The sequence below is a fragment of the Protopterus annectens genome, chromosome 7.part0 (genome assembly GCF_019279795.1).
Source record: "Protopterus annectens isolate FY-2018-M chromosome 7.part0, PAN1.0, whole genome shotgun sequence".
NCBI classification, from domain to species: Eukaryota; Metazoa; Chordata; order Ceratodontiformes; family Protopteridae; genus Protopterus; species Protopterus annectens.
Genome location: NC_056739.1, coordinates 917,812,109 through 917,829,676, shown reverse-complemented (window position 1 = coordinate 917,829,676; position 17,568 = coordinate 917,812,109). Strand labels below are relative to the sequence as shown.

Below are 17,568 nucleotides of genomic sequence, written 5' to 3'. Positions count from 1 at the left end.
AGTCAGTGGTCAGAAAGGTATTCAGGAGCTTCAGAGGATGAAGGTAGGAGATTAAATTTAAAAGTTTCCCATTATTACAATATCTTTTTGGTTTAAAGAGAGAATCATGGAGATGAAATGTGTAGTGGGGTAAGGAGGTGAAGTGGGCTACAGCTGCTGTGTTAGCAGGAGGCAGTCAGTCTTCACATACAAAGAAAAGATTAAGGTGTACTTTGGTTATTGAAGAATTATGTGCAGGAAGACACAGATAAGAGTGTTCATAATGTTCAGAAAAGGTATTAAACTGCACAATGCGGAGTTGTGCAATAAATGTCTAGGGAAGGAAAATGGTGCTGTTAGCAAAAAACTGAGCATAAATCAACAGAAAGCAAGAGTGCAGTGTATACATTAAAAACAGCATGTTTCTTTTGACCGGCTCTTTTTATGTACTGTATAACTTATTAGGAGAATCAAAAGTAGCGAATAGTTTGAAGCAGTTTTGTACATGCTGAAGGAGGAACTGGAAGAGTTACCTAATCTTGGTCTTCCGCTACTCATTCCTTTGTTAGCACAGTGTAACACACTGAGTCCTTCACATTTCACAATTACCTTCATAATACATGCAAAATGTGCAATTGTGTAGTTTTGGAAGTAGGGCAATAGTAATCATTTTAGTTTAATCACAGACTGATAACAGAACATGGCAGTGTTTTTAATCACAGCAACATTCTGGTTTTTTATTGTTTTTTTTTTTTTTTCCTGGAGAACGAAGACCATTGCAAACTATTTTTTATGTTATTATTACTTTTTATACAGGTCATCATCCAACTCCCCCAAGGAGTCCTGACCTGGCTTCCGATCGTGGAAGAGAGTTCAAAGAGAATAAGGAGCCCTCCCCCAAGGTGAAGAGGAAGCGCAGTGTGAAGATCAGCAATGTCACGCTTGATTCCACCCAGTGGCAGAACGACTCACTACAGATCATCACTAGCGCAAATGACTTGAAGTGTATGGATGAGTTCCTGCTGAAGAAGGTAAGATCGAACAGTCAAAGCTGGAAAACTTATGCAGTTTGCTGTCAAACTTGCATCAAAGGTCAGGTTTAAATCCACAACTGTAATTTCCTGCAATAAGGCATTAGTACAGAGATGAAGCAAACGAGAAAATAACCTTTTGAAATGCACTTATGTTACTGCATCGCATTAACTGTAGCATGATTTTCTGCATGAAATGTTATCTGCATAATCACTGAGTAATAAACTGACATGTATCAATTGTAAGTGACAAAACTGCTTGAAGAAACGAATGTGTGCTGCACTGATACGGAGTATTTTTTTGTGAAAATCTACAATTTTTAAATAAATGTACTTTGAATATTATCCTCGTTCGTTTCTTCAAGCAGTTTTGGCACTTACAACAATTGTTTCTTGGTTTATTTTGAGTGCCTTTTCCTTTTTTCAAACTGACATGTATTTTATTGGTAGAGCAAATATTAGGATGAATGGTGAGATGCATCAGTGATAAAACTGTTTAAGTGAAGTATGCATACACAAAAGCTCTGATGGCTTGTATTCAGATATACTAAAGTCCAATGCTTTATTGGTGCAGTGCATTTTAAGTCCTAGGTTGCTGAAAAAAAAAAGAGAACAGACAACATAAGGTGGCAAGAAATTCCAAAGTTAAAAGTATTTAAAAATCACTCCATCCCCTTTTTCCTAAAAGTAGCATCCAGCCTTGTCATCATGTCCCCAGAGTATAAGGATTTGCCCCACTGATGTCTGTCTTTATATCTCTAGGTCTTCTAACAGATATTTAAATACTTGAAAGGTTAGAAGAATTTTTTTACCATAAAATAAAAAGAAAAACTTCCATTATTTCATGCATTTACCTTTGTAGAATATCTAGAAGAGATCTTGTGCAGGGAAATTATCTTTAAAAAGCAGATTGTATAGAATAATATTACATCCAGATGTTCTTCGTGTTTCACTGTTGCAGTCATTACATTTGGGGTAATCTGCTGGCAGGTTGTCCTCAGTTGACCTGATTAACAAAGTCTTGGGTCCTGCATCATTTGCTGTCCCTTCTTCCATGATGTCAGGTCGTCAGGGGTATAAAACATGCAGCCAACGCCATTACATCAGTCTTTCTTGCTGTGCGGTGCCCGAAGCAGAAGCAGTTCACAAGTGCTGGTCGGCCGACTCCTGAAATGTACTAGAAGGCTAAAAGAGAGAATAATTGAACATATTTCTGAGATTAGGAGAAATGTGTTAACAAATGCTCTAGCAAAACATGTTATGGGAAATACTGTTGAGCTTAGATTTGCTTTTAACGTGTTACAAGTTGTTTATTTAAGTAACAATAGAAGTGATAAAAGTAATACACCGGAACTTACTGAGTATAAATGGATTCTAAAGTTAAATACAGATGAAAGTCCAGGTTTGAATGCTGCTGTGAGCATAAGACCTGTTTTAAAAGAGAAGCAAATGAAACTGTGAATTTTATTCATTTTCTAAGAGTCTTTGAGTATATGCCTTTAAAGGTTCCTTTACCTTTTATTAGCTTAATTGATGAATGTTCAGGATTGGTTGGCTGTGTCTTTCAGTTTGTATATTATGTGCTTCAACTTACCTGTTATCACACTGAAGAAGGGTTTTTAACCTGAAAGTTCAGTGGAATTAGTTTTCTTCCTGACGTTACTGGTCTGTTTTTTGTTTTGATAGACTGCCTTATACAATTGACCAGTTTTTGTACACTGTACTTGCTTCTTTTTGTAATAACTTGGATCAAACCTTAGCTAATTTGATGGAACCCATGCATGGAATAAAGCATTTAGGAGCTGCCTCTGTCCATTAGTTGTACGGGGGATGGTCCTGTAGTTAATTTTCTGTTTCCCCATCCATAGATCCAAGTTGCAGTTGAATAAGGACAGGCATGAACTTTGTTTTATGCGTAAGGCGGGAAGTCTGTTCCAGAACAGCGGTATGCACTGAAATATACCTCTCCCTCCAAACTGTTTTGTTGATGTTGGAGAAGAGGTTTTGATCCCTAGAGTGAGTATTTCTAATGCCATTTGACTTGCTGATATACAGTAATCCATTAGTATTGGGTCAGAGAATGCTTATTTTACAGGAAGCAGTTCACTTCTTAGTAAGTCTGTAGGATATCCAGTATAGTGACAGGGCTTTGAGTCGGTCCATGTAGGACATGTTGTTTAGGCTTTGTATTCTTTTAGTAAGATGTCTGTGTGAATGTTCCATTTGTTGCATGTGTTTGGACAGATGCATGCCAAAGGGGGTATTATGTTCAGTGATTGGCCTAATTAGGGCTGAGTAAAGGGGGGCAATGACATCTCTAGATCTAGACACAATCCTTTTTTTTTTTTTTTAAACTGTGCAATATAGAAGGACATTCTTACAGCAATAGACATGTATTGGTCAAAAGTTAGGTCACTGTCCACACAAGTCCCCAAGTCCTGAACAACTGGGTCAGCTGTTTGAGGGATATTGCTAATGTGTTAGTTCCGTGGGATAGTTGACCTCTCAAAGGATACAGTAATACATTTTTTGGCATTTAGTTTCAATCCATGATTTTGGTACCAGTTATTTCTTTGGGACAGACCTTCTTGCAGGATGGCTATGTCCTATAAGGATTCAATGGGTCTATATCATGAAATCGAAAGACGTAAATGTCGAATCCTACTTGTTGAAATACCTAAACGTCGAAAGCAGTAAATATCATAAAACAGAATACCAAAATATTTTACTTGGCCATTTCACGTACACGACATGAAACTTTACTCAGTATATGTAAATTATTATATGTGGATATTATGCTTGAATTACATTATAGAAAGATATAATGTAGAATAATGAAGATATCTTTGATAAAGTGGAAATGTCATGGTGTAAAGTATTAAAATATAAGGGATTGTATAAATATCAGTATGTAGACTAGTTCAGTGTGCATACCCATTATACCGGTAGCAGCTATGGCTAACGCTAACAAAACAGGACCCGGTGTGATAGGTAATGTGTACAAGCATGTGGATTCACAAAAGGGAAGGGGTATGCTTGTGACTGAAGGATATCTGTACGTCTTAGAAAAGGTTGTGAAATATAAAAGGTACTGGTGTTGTCATTTAAAGCAAAGCCATAAGTGTAAGGGTAGGGCTGTAACAGAACTGAAGGAGTTTCAAGACATCTTAGTGAAGTCTACGGTACATCAGCATTATCCAGATGCAACAGAGATAGATAAGTACATTGCCTGTGCGAAGCTGAAGCACATGTCCAGAGATTGTAGAGCAACTCTTGCCCTGTTAGTTGATGATGTGTTGGCTAGTACTTCCTTGGAGAGTGTTGTCACATTACCTACACGTAGGTCCCTGTTACAACGGGTGAGTAGAGTAAGACATAAAGGTCTTTTAATGTATGCAAAGCCTACTACTTGTCTATCTTCCATTTCATTAGATGAATTTAAGCTAAAGGAATCTAGCTTTATTCAGGAACGTAAGGTGGATGTACATTCTAATTTGCATGTATTGGTATTCACCACTCAGGAAAACTTAGTGGATCTATGTGACAGTAAAATGTGGTTCATGGATGGTGAGTTTTTGACTAAGGGGAAGTTCTGTAGGCAGTTATATAGTATACATGCCATCATAGATTATAATAATAACAGAAAATGTGTACCTTTATTATATGCACTAATGACAAAGAAATCCTTTAAAGCGTACAATTTTATGCTTGCTTACATTATGCACACGGTTGAGCCTAACACTAAAAGTGAGGTTCCTGTTGTGCGATTTCGAGTTAGCTGCAATAAAAAGTATTTCAGCTAACTTCAGTGAAGTTATTAATAAAGGTTGCCTGTTTCACTTTTCGCAGTGTGTATGGCGTAAAGTGCAACAGCTACAACTATCGACATTGTATGGTACATCCGTTGACTTCCAAAGGGCTGTGAAAAAACTGATCGCTTTGAGTTTCCTACCAGAGGATGAGGTTGTAGCAGTATTTAAAGAGCTATGTAAAACCTTTCCTGTGGAGGGTAAAGAGCTGTTAAGTTACTTTTCCGATGTTTTTGTGTTGGGCCATGTATGTAAGCAGTTTACTCGTTCAGTAGTTGTTAGTAGATTCCCTCCAATGTATCCGATTGCATTCTGGAATGTGTCTAGTCTAAATGATCATGGACTGCCACGTACACAAAATCATGTGGAGGGTTGGCACCGCAGAATACGTTGTCTACTTGGCAGGCGAATCTCTGATATACCCTGTGTGCTCTCTGTTTTAGTACGAGAGCAGAATAGGGTGGACAAGATACGTTTAGAGCTTCTGTCTGCATGTGCCGTGTCACCCAAGAAAAGGAAGACTATGGAACGCGAGGGACATTTGAAATCTGTCCTTTGTAATAGGCATGAGTATACTACTGCCCAGTTCCTAAGAGCTGTTGCTATGTTGTTAAAGGTATAACGTGACATACTATGGACTGCAGATAGTATGCACCGTTCACGTAGTTTGGAGTTTTCGTGCAACCTTCACATATCTTTGTTTACTTCAGGTATGGTTTTGTTAGTAGGGGATATACTCTTTATTTCAATTTACGTGCACTAGGAGATATATTGCATATTTAAGTCTAGCTGTAAGTGTTATTGGAAGTGTAAGTTGAGTGACGTGTTGCACTGCAGTAGGGTGTGTTTTATATTACGTTCTTGGTGTTATCACACACCGGGTGTTGTTTGCTGGGCTAAACAAAATCATTCGACATTTCGATTGTCGATGTTTACATTGTTCAACATTTAGGTATTTCGACAAGTAGGTGTCGACCATTACGTATTCAACATTTACGTCTTTTGATTCCATGATATAGACCCGGATTCAATGACTGCTGCAGGCTTGCCATCATCTGCAGCCAGAGCCCTTTTAGTATTGGCTTTTACTTCGGAGAAGTAGATGCCAAAAAGGAGTGGTCCCAGCACAGAACCCTGAGGGACTCCACGGGTGACTGGTCTCTTTGCAGAGGTGCCTTCCCCTGTTTTGATTTCATGCATCCTGCGAGCCAGTTGACAATCCAGCAGGTGATATAGAAGTTTATTTAGCTTTATTTACTATGCCTGATTGTGGAATTGTGTGAAAAGCTTTGGCCAGGTTGAGGTATGTGGTGTGTGTTTCAGAAATTCCAATAGGTTTAGTAAGCATGACCTGCCCTTGAGAAATCCAAACTAAGACCGGGTCCAGTGTTTGGAGGTTCTCTATGTCCTAATGGATTAGTTCAATGCTAAGTATTTATATGAGCAATATTTAAAAATTAGTCCCCAATTTTGGGCCTTTGTCCTCATATTATTTTTGGCTTTGTCCATAATTCTTATGCTAAGAGGTGGAGGAGTATGATTATGGTTCTGTTATATGTTTGTTTTCAGTGTTCTAATCTGTTTTATAAGCTGGAAGTCAAAATTTATACAGTAAGTAATAAAGTTTTACTTATGAAGTGAAAAAAAAACATGCTTGCCTAACATTTTTGTTAAAGATGTATTTCATTTAAGCCACAGTTTGATAGTTGTTGCAAAAAAAAAGTAAAAATATAAGGACAGTACATTCTGAAATAAGACTTTAATCAATGTTGCCACCAAAACTTATTTGCGGATTCCTATGTGCTTATTCATCTAATATTCAGTTTTTAATTATGTACTTCCATATCACTGTTGTAGTATTCTTTACAATAGAAATTCCCTGCCAAGGGCAGTCTGACATCCGGCCAGCATACAAAAGCCTGTTGTAACAGGGACGCCGTATATCACACGTATGCTCCCTGCACCAGGAATAGGGCATAAAGGTGACGTATGGATGTACCATCCTCAGAATTTCTTTGCCACCAGTCTGAGCACTATTTTTGATCATTAATGTGAATGTTTTCATCTGCTGGTTATCAAGCCATTTTTCAGATAATGCCCAGTTGTTTTTTTTTCTTCTTATATTCTTTTCTTTTTGTGGTTCTTGGTTGCATGTCGTCCAGAAAGTGGAAATGCCAGTGTGGGAGACCGTCACAAGGAGTTTTTATTTTGCTTAGGTGCTTCTCACGACAGTATGTCTTATTCTATTTGTCAGGCGTTTGTTCTAAAGACCTTGTGTAGTGATCTCTCTTCTTTAGCCATTGTTGGCTAAGGGTACCATGGAGGAGTCGTCCCAGTCCTAGGGTCAGTCTGTGAATAAGAAGCCCAAGAATGCTCGGTCATATTCTTCGGTTATACCACCTCCACCGAATGTCTCTTGAGGCTGGTAAAAGATTGGCGGACCACCCACTTTTTCAATCGGATTCTTCTGCCATGACCGTTTTGGAAGCTGGCATGGATCTGGCTTCTCGCATATCCGTGGAGACTTTGCAGACATCCTTTTCAGATGTTTAGGGGGAACCATAGCAGATTATTTCTGAAGGGCCTAGAGGTGTTCCACAAATCCTAGTTAGAGAGGAGATTCCCAGTACACTTGTAAAGGGTCATCAGGGGTCCAAACCACCTAAGATCTTTAGGGTTGATGTCCCCTTGAAAAAATAAGCAGAAAACTAAGCATCTTTCTTCTGCTTCCAAGGATCATCAAAGTGAATGGCAGGATTTCACTCAGAGTCTGTTTAATGCCCTTATGGCTTTGAAGCCCCCCTCAGTCTCTGTTCCTGCTCCCCTTTGGTCTTCTATTCCTCTTAAGAGCCTACGGAGTAGGTTTTGTCTGATGAGGATGTGGATTCTAATGAAGAATCCTCAACTTATTCTTCCCAGATTTCCTCTTCCTTGGACTACGGTTCTGAAGAACAATCTATTAGTCCTGATTCTCCTTTTGAGAAGATTTCATTTGGTGATACAGTTTCTTGTATGATGGAGTTTAAGTGGGACTGTGCCCAGGTCTCAGATGTCCATCAAGGGTATTATGAACTCCTTCAGATGGAGTCTCCAAAGCCCTCTGCTTTCCCTCCTGTTCAAGCACCTTTTCTGCTGCTTCTCAAGCTCCTGACTGCTAGCCCCTGCTCCTAAGAAACCTGATAGGTTTTATAAGATGCTTGAGGATTACAAATTCCTTTACAAGTGCCCCTCTGCTGACCCTTCTGTTGTTTCTGTTGCTTCTTATAAGCCATCTAAGCTTTTACCTTCTACAAAGCTACTCCTCTCTGACAAGGACAGCAGAACTATGGAAAGATTGGGCAAGAGATATACTGCTGCTACCTTGGCCTTTAGGGCTGTGAATTACCAGAGATACATGACCAAATATATTTTGGCTGATGTTCTTCGTGTTTCACTGTTGCAGTCATTACATTTGGGTAATCTGTTGGCAGGTTGCCCTCATTCTGCCTGATTAACAAAGTCTTGGGTCCTGCGTCGGTTGCTGTCCCTTCTTCCATGACATCAGGTCGTCAGGGGTATAAAACATGTAGCCAATGCCATTACATCAGTCTTTCTTGCCGTGCGATGCCCGAAGCAGAAGCAGTTCACAAGTGCCGGTCGGCCAACTCCTGACATTTTCGTTTTCTAGTTTCAGAACCAAAGTCTTCAACTTAAAGCTAAGTACCCCGTTGGGGAAACTTTTTCTTGCTCCTTACCGATGTCAGTAAAAGTTAATAATTGCATTACATATGGAAAACAAATACTTCATAAAGATTTTCATTCATACTGTATTCCTTGCCTAGGCTCTGACCACGACGTACCTTGCTGTCAGTTTTGTGCTTTATTTAATCAGTGCACTATCCATCGTCGGTACATTTTTGCCACTAAATATTTCGGTTCTCGGTTTAATTATCCAGAAATGTCGTTGGTTAGCCATCCGACTACTGGGATTCCGAAAAAACGCAAAGATAAAGACAGAGACAGGCTGCCGAGGTCCAAAACTGCCAACAACGCTTCTCCTAAGCCAGTCGCCAGTTCGCCGGTACTCAGTGAGGCACTTTCGCAGCCCCTGATACCCGCTACTTCTGATTCTCAGGCCTCTACTGAGACCCATTCGGATTCCGGTATGCCGCGAGATGCTTCCCCTATGGAACCTGCGGATGTCTCTACCTTGGATGGGTCTGGAGCCGCTGTGCAGGCACCAGCTTCTGAGGGTGTATTCAGGCCTACAGACTTGCATATTAAATTGACACAGCCTTCATTACTAAGGCCGAAATCTCGATCCACGTCTAAAAATCCGATGCCCAAGCCACATGTTCAGGCCCCTATGCCTAAAAAACAAATGATAAAAATGGCTGAAGATCTAATTACTCTAATCAGGGGTAGTCAATCCCCCCCCCCCCCCCCCAAGAGGCCTAGGGCTGAGCTTGATTATGAATCTTCTGATCAGGATTCTGTTTCTTCTGACTCTTCTAATGACCTGGATTTGTCCATACCTACTTATGAGGATTCTGATGCAGAGGATTCCATTCCCTCTGCTTCCCATCCTGAGGATTTTTCTTTTGGGGAAACTTTACATACTTTAAGGGAGCATTTCCACTGGGAAAGCCAGGAATTTTCTGATTCAAAAAAGAGGCTTAGGGATTTCCTTCTTCTACCTCAGCATAGGCCTTTGGCTATACCTCCTGTACTAGACATTGTTGATAATATGTTCTCGGAATCCAGTTTGGCCCCTGATTCCCTGCCTCCGGCTCCTAGTAAACCTGACAGATACTACAGGGTTCTAGTAAACCTGACAGATACTACAGGGTTCCTGAGTCCCACAAGTTCCTTTTCAAAAATCCTGTTGCAGATCCAGAAACCATTTCTCAAGGGCCCAAGGGCATTAAGGATTCTACTGCTAAAAATCCTACCCCTTCTGATAGAGACGCCAGGGTGCTGGACTGTTGGGATAAAAAGGTTTATACTTCTGCAACCTTGGCAATCAGAGCTTTAAACTGCCAATTTCATATGTTAAAACATCAACAGCATATTATTGGACTGCTTAAACAGAAAATGATGTTGATTCCTGACTGTGTGGAAAATAAAGATTTACAGGATTTAATGCATTCTGCTGAAAAAGTTGAAAAACATACTTTGCAATGTGGTTTTGATTCTTTTGAGGCCTCTGGCAGGTCTGCTGTTACTGAGTCTGTGCTTAGAAGGCATGCTTGGCTTAAGGAGCAATCTTTGCCTGATCATGTTAAAACTAAATTGTTGGATGCTCCTTTAAATCAGGACTGCCTGTTTGGCAATAAGGCTGAAGAAGTTCTAAAAAAGATGGAAGATAAAGCTAAATCTATGCAAACTGTTAAAGATTTCTTACAAATGCAACCTACAAGATTTAGTAGGCACTGGCCTACTAAGAATTGGTCCTTTCCAGACCCTTCCAGGTCCTCTCAAGCCAAACCCAGACACAGCAAAAACCCCAGGTTTCAGTCCCAGGGGACTCTCAGAACTAAGCAGTGGGAGGCCTGCACTTCCAAATCTGGAAATAACAAGACACCCAGTCTCAATGACTTCCTTTTAAAATTCCCAAGCACTTATCTTTTAACCTCCCCTTTGGGGGGAAAGATTGCTCTTCATGCAAAGAACTGGGAACTCATAACCCAGGACAAATGGGTTTTAAATATAGTGTCCCAGGGATACAGATTTCATTTCCACACGTTGCTAACACCAAACGGGTGGCCAGACCTGCCCCCAAATCAGGGGGCAGAGGCTCAAAAACAAATACTTTCCCTATTAAGCATGGGGGATATTCAACTGGTACCAGAAGAGGAAAAGGGACAAGGTTTCTATTCCAGGCTTTTTCTGGTACCCAGAAAAGACAAATCATGGTGTCCAATCCTGGACCTGTCTACTCTAAACACCTTTCTGGATATTCCAAAATTCAAGATGCTGACTCTTCACCAGTTAGTCATTTGTAAAAAGGGTTCTAACTTGTCTGGGGTACACTATAAATGAAAAGAAATCACAACTGGTACCCTGTCAACAGATTACATTCCTGGGTGCAAGCTTGAATACAACTGCCCAGATGGCTTTCCTCACGCCAGAGAAGCAAATTCATTTGGTAACTTACTTCAAACAAGTGGCCACAAGAAGCCTGCTATCTGCAAGACAAATACTGCACGCCTTGGGGTTCATGGCCTCCTGCATTCTTCTAATTCTATATGCAAGACTGCATATGAGGAAACTACAGTGGTATCTAAAAAGCCTATGGAGTCAACATTCTCACAGTCTGGAAACAATGATTCGTATCATACCTTGCCTACGCCTGGAGTTCCTATGGTGGGCAGAGGCCTGCCACCAAAACAAGGAACTACCATTCACACTACCTCCTGCCACCCAAACCCTAGCTACAGATGCATCAGACTATGCATGGGGGGGTTCACCTGGCAGGGAAGTGCATTCAGGGCAAATGGAACCCAAATCAAATGCACCTACATATCAATCAAAAAGAAATGTTAGCTGTACAGAATGCTCTGACAGCCTTCAATGACTACATTCTTCCAGGACAACTATTGGTAAAGATAGAAAACACCACGGTTATGTGGTACATAAACAAGCAGGGGGGTACACATTCCTACCCCCTCTGCAGACTAGCCATGGCATTGTGGAACACAGCCTTGAGCTACCAAGTGCACCTACAAGCTCAGTTCCTGCCAGGAAAATTGAATGCACTGGCAGATGGACTAAGCAGAAACCTTATGGACCCACACGAGTGGAAACTGGAACCACAGATTTTCAACATGTTGACAAGCGAATGGGGGAGCCCAGACATAGATCTATTTGCCTCCCCCCAGAACTACCAGTTGGACAAGTTTTGCACAAAGACTCCCCACAAACAATCTGGAAAGTGGATGCTTTTCCCCCTCTGCCTGTGCTCTCCAAAGCTCTACTAAAAGTCAAACAGGACAAACCAAGGATGGTTTTGATTGCTCCAGACTGGCCGTGCCAACACTGGTACCCCCTCCTGCGCAGTTTGTCGCAAATATCTCCATGGCACCTGCCACAGACCCCCTTCCCTGCTGTCTCAGCAGGAGAACCAAATTCTGCACCCTCAGCTTCCAACATTGGACCTTGCAGCCTGGCTAATCCCTTAAATTCACCCTTATCATCCCTCAGCAAACCTGTGATGGGTGTAATCTTGGAGGCGAGAAGACGTAGTACTAGAAAATCTTATGCTGACAAATGGAAAAGATTCTGTGCCTGGAACCAATCTTTAGGGATGAGCACAGCAGCGCCCAATTTACCTCAGATTTTACAATACTTAACAGAGATGCTTCACAAGGGCCTGTCTTTTTCCTCCATTAAAATCCACACCTTAGCTATTTCAACTCACTATAACACAGAACCACCCCCCTCTTCTCTCATCCTCTGCTCAAGCAGTATCTCAGAGGGGCAAAAAACTTGAGACCACCCTGGAGAGCTCATACCCCTGCCTGGGACCTTAACTTTGTATTGGAGAAACTCACTCTACCTCCTTTCGAGCCAGCTGCTACTGCAGACTTAAAATTTCTTTCTTGGAAAACAGCCTTCCTTTTAGCAATCACTTCAGCTAGAAGGATATCTGAATTACAGGCCCTAATGGCAGTGGAGCCTTTCATCATCTTTCATGCGGACAGGGTATCTCTCAGGACCAATCCATCCTTCATGCCCAAGGTGATTTCCAATGTGGCTCTTAATCAGTCCATTCATTTGCCAACCTTCTTTCCCAATCCACAGAACAAAGGGGAACGGACTCTGCATTCCTTGGATGTGCACAGACAACTTAGATTTTACTTGGACAGGACAAAATCTCGAAGAAAATCTGAAAAATTGCTGGTAGCATTTGCTGCATGGGCAGAGGGGAAGGCTATTTCAAAACAAACCATTTCTAAATAGATAAGCCATTGCATTAATTTCTGCTATAAGCACCATGGAAAACCTATCCCCCAGGGTATCAGATCCCACTACACCAGGGCTGCATCTACTTTTGCAGCCTTTCTCAGAGGTGTTCCTAACAGGGATATCCTAGAAGCTGTTACCTGGAGTTCTGTACATACTTTCACCAAGCATTATCATTTACCAATTTTCTCTAAATCCAGAGCTGGCATTGCCACTGCTGTCTTGCAGGGCCTTATAACTGGCACTAATGCTGTATAAACTCCTCCTCCCAATCCTAGCTTTGGGAATCTACCCAGATGTAATGCCTGCAACAGTGAAACACGAAGAACATAGAACAGTTGTGTACACTTACCATAAATGTAGATGTTCAAGTGTATTCACTGTTGCAGTCCTGGTTACCCTCCCTCCAGCCCCCTAGTTTCTTCTGGCTATACCTCTACTTTCCTTTACTATGCTTAAAAGCCTTTTTGGTGTATTTGCTTTTGGTTGGAGGTATACTTTTGGTTTTTTTTGTGTTTATTTGCTCCCCATTAGGGGGGCACCTGACATCTGGGGCAAGAAAAACTAAAGAAAATGGTGTCGTCTGCATGTTTTATACCTCTGACGTCATGGAATAAGGGACAGCAACCAACGCAGGACCCAAGACTTTGTTAATCAGGCAGACTGAGGGCAACCTGCTAGCAGATAACCCAAATGTAATGACTGCAACAGTGAATACACTCGAACATCTACATTTATGGCAAGTGTACACAACTGTACTTTCTCTCTCTCCGGCCTGTCAGGTTATTTCAGATATTCCTGACTCTGAGGGGTAAACTTCAGCACTTTCTTTACTGGGGTCATCTTCTCAAGTAGCTTGCCAGTCTATTAAATGAAGCTATGATGCAGCTGATGCCTCATCTAAAGCTGCTGCTTTTGGTTCTTTGTTGAGGAGGTATTCCTGGCTTTGCCTTCAGCCTTTGCCTGATGATATTAAGAGTAAGCTGATGGATGCTCCCCTAGATAGTAAACATCTCTTTGTTACTGTTGCTGCTGAGCTTCTTAAGTCCCTTCGGGAAAAGGGTAAGGCTTTGTAGGAACTGAAACATATTTTTATTTTGTCTGTTCCAAAGTTTCAGAGGAATTACCTTATTAAAACTGGCTTGGTCCACAAACAGTCTTGCCCCACCCTCCGAAATGTAAAAAGGGTGGTAGAAAGGCTCCTCCTGCTAAGTCTACTCAAATTGCTGTAGCTCAGAAGCAGAAGCCTCCTTTTCCAAACAAGCCAGGTTATGTCTGACTATCCTTGTTCTCTGTCCTCAATCACATTCTTCTTTCTCTTTGCCTTTCCCTGACCCTCAGGATTCTTAAGTTCTGTCCATAATTTGTCAGGGTTACTACAAGGTTTGGAAATCTCTTCTCTCCTTTTGGGGCATTCCTCAGCCTCCTCAGGAACAGCAGCCCTTTCTTCCTGAGATTCTTCAGAGCCTTTTGTCTCAAGGAACAATTCAAGAAGTTCTGGCTGCTTAAAAGGGGAAGAGATTTTACTCCAGAATGTTTCTGGTTTACAGGAAAGAAAGCACCTGGGGACCCAATGTGGATCTCTCTCATCTCAACACCATTTTGAAAGAGCCTTCTTTTCAGATGTTATCCCTTCAACCTTGTTTCCTCTTGTTCTTCCTCAGACTTTCCTAGTTTCTCTGGATCTCAAGGGTGCCTGTCTCCATATCCCTATTCATCCCCTTTTCAGGAAGTTTTTACATTTCTCTGTTTATTCTTTGCCTTTTGGCCTGTCTACTGCCCCAAGGGTCTTTACCAAATGCATCACTTCTTTAATTGCTTTTTACAGATTGAGGGGAATTCAGATCTTTCCTTATCTGGATGACCTGCTCATTCAGGCTTCCTTTCCAGAGACTTTACTTCATCATCTTCACTTTGCTATTTGTCTCCTGCAAAACCTAGGGTTTACAGTGAATTTCCAAAAATCATTCTTAACTCCTTCTCAGGATCATGTGTTTCTTGGGTGCAGGCTCCAGACTATTCCAGTGTTGGCTTCCCTGCCTCCTCCCAAGGCTTTAACTCTGATTGCTTTCTTTCAGTCCCTCCTTCCTTTTGTCTCCATTACAGCTGGGGACTTTCTAAGGGCTCTGGGTTACATGGCTTCCACCATTCCAATGATTCCTCTGGCGAAGCTTCATATGAAAAAGTTCCAATGGTTCTTAAAGTCAGTCTGGCTTCAAAATTCTCATCCTTTGGATTTTCTGATTCCCCTTCTCCCATTCCTCAAAATGGAACTTCAGTGGTGGATTCATCAGTTGTCCCTCAACCCAAGGCTGCCTTTTCAACTTCCAGACCCTGCTCAGGAACTCTTTTCAGATGCCTTAGACATGGGATGGGGGCCCTCCTTCAATCCTCTGAAAGTGCAGGACCTTTGGTCTCTTCATCAAAAGGAGGATCACATCAATGTCAGAGAGATGAGAGCTCTTCTCCCAGCTCTTCAGGCCTGTCATTCTTTTTTCCCAACACAGCCCTTGAAAATCTTCTCAGACAATACCACAGTGATGTGGTGCAGCAAAAGCAAGGGGGGACAAAATCTTATCTTTTGTGCAGACTCACTCTTCAGGTTTGTCATCTAGCTGTCCACTATTAGGTGACTCTTCAGGCTGTTTGTATTCCTTCAGATCAGAACTTTGTGGCAGATTCTCTGAGCAGGTCCATAACTCAAACTCACGAGTGGATGCTTGACAGAGATGTGTTTCTGTGCCCACCAGTGGGGTACTCCTTAAGTAGATCTTTTTGCCTGCCCTCTGAACAGAAAACTTCATGTCTTTGGCACCAGAGTCCCATGTCCTGTGGAAGCCCTCTCTTTTTTCTGGAAGGGGTTGTTTCTTTATGCCTTCCCTCCGCTTCCACTCATACCATGTGTCCTGTTTAAGATAGAACATAATGCTACCAAACTCTTGTTGGTGACTCACTTTTGGCCAAGACAGCATTGGTTCCCTCCTCTTATGCATTTAGCCTAGGGCAATCATAACAAGTTATCTCACAAGGTGGACCTACTCATACAAGACAAGGGGTGTCTCGTCCATCCCCATTTGTCCACTCTTTAACTGACACTGTGGGTGCTAGGGTTTTGATCCCTTTTAGGTTCATAGGTAGGTACTATGCTATCGGCCCTAGGGCCTATACAAGCCTAGCCATAATGATTCCCTGGCTATTGCTTCCCACAAATATTTACTTTACTGGACCCCTGTCCAGCAGGGCTACTGATGTGATCCTCACGGTGAATTTCCTATCTCCCATCCAGTCGTCAAGGTTCCTCTTGAAGAGGGCCATTGAGGAGCTCTGTCTGACATGTATGAGCAGCCTTTTCCAGGGTATGGGGAGTCTCTGGGTCAGGAACTTATCCTTCCAGCATGTGCTATTCATCGTGATGACAAGGTTAAGACCCCTGGAGTGTGTGGCTCGGAGGGATTGGGTTTTCTTTAAGTGTAGCATGTCCAACAATTCTGGGTTTGACATGGCCTTTAATGTTAGGCAGAGATCACCTCTGAGTAGGCTGGAGATGTTCTTCATGTTTCACTGTTGCAGTCATTACATTTGGGTAATCTGCTGGCAGGTTGCCCTCAGTCGGCCTGAATTCCAAAGTCTTGGGTCCTGCGTCGGTTGCTGTCTCCTCTTCCATGATGTCAGGTCATCAGGGGTATAAAACAAGCAGCCAACGCCATTTTCTTTAGTATTTCTTGCCGTGCGGTGCCCGAAGCAGAAGCATTTCGCAAGTGCCGGTCAACCGACTCCTGAAATATTTGAGTTTGAGTTTCAGAACCGAAGTCTTCACTAAAGCTAAGTACCCCGTTGGAGAAACTTTTTTCTTGCTCCATCCCGATGTCAGAAAAAGTTAATTGTATTACTTGTGGAAAGCAAATACCTCATAACGATTTCCATTTATACTGTATTCCTTGCCTAGGCCCTGATCACAACGTACCTGGCTGTCGGTTTTGTGCTAGATTTAACCAACGCACTGTTAAGCGTCAGTATAGTTTTGCCTCAAAGTATTTTTGGAAAAAGATTTAACTACCCAGAAATGTCGTCAGATAGCAATCCGACTACCGGAGTACATAAAAAACGCAAAGAAAAGGACAGAGAGAGACAGCCGAGGTCCAAAACCGACGAAGCTTCTCCTAAGCCAGTCGCAGGTTCGCCGGTACTCAGTGAGGCGCTTTTGCAGCCCCTGATACCCGCTACTTTTGAGTCGCAAGCCCCTACCGACACCCATGTGGAGTCCAGCATGCCGCGAGATACTCAAAGTATTGGACCCACGGATGTATCTCCCTCGGATGGGTCCGCAGCCACTGAGCAGGCACCGGCTTCTGAGGGTGTATTCAGGCCTCAACATTTTTATATCAAACTGACAACAGCTACAAAACCAAAGACAAAAGCAACTTCTAAAACTAAAAAACTGATGCATGAGCCACGTGCACAGGCCTCTGTGCCTAAAAAACAGATGATCAAAATGGCTGAAGACCTGATTACCTTGATCAGGGGTTCCCATCCCCCTCCAGATAAGAGGCCTAGGCAAGACACTGATTATGAATCTTCAGATCAGGTTTCTATTTCTTCTGATCAGGAATTATCTATACCTCCCTATGAGGATTCTGATGCAGAGGAATCTATACTATCTGCATCACCACTTGAGGATTATTCTTTTGGAGAAACCTTGCATATTTTGAGGGAGCATTTTCACTGGGAGAGTCAAGATTTCTCAGAATAAAAAAAGAGGCTCAGGGATTTCCTTCTTCTCCCTCAGAACAGGCCTTTAGCCATAC

At 42.0% G+C, this 17,568-nt stretch overlaps 1 protein-coding gene across 4 annotated transcripts in view; it reads left to right on the top strand.

Moving 5' to 3' along the window:
- MYO9A (myosin IXA) overlaps nt 1–17,568 on the top strand; it is a 2,281,069-nt gene that overhangs the window by 1,912,572 nt on the left and 350,929 nt on the right. For all 4 annotated transcript variants that reach the window (XM_044077496.1, XM_044077494.1, XM_044077495.1 and 1 more), the window contains one exon: nt 796–1,010. In XM_044077496.1, the coding sequence (XP_043933431.1) occupies nt 796–1,010 (215 nt within the window). The remainder of the gene's footprint in view (nt 1–795; nt 1,011–17,568) is intronic.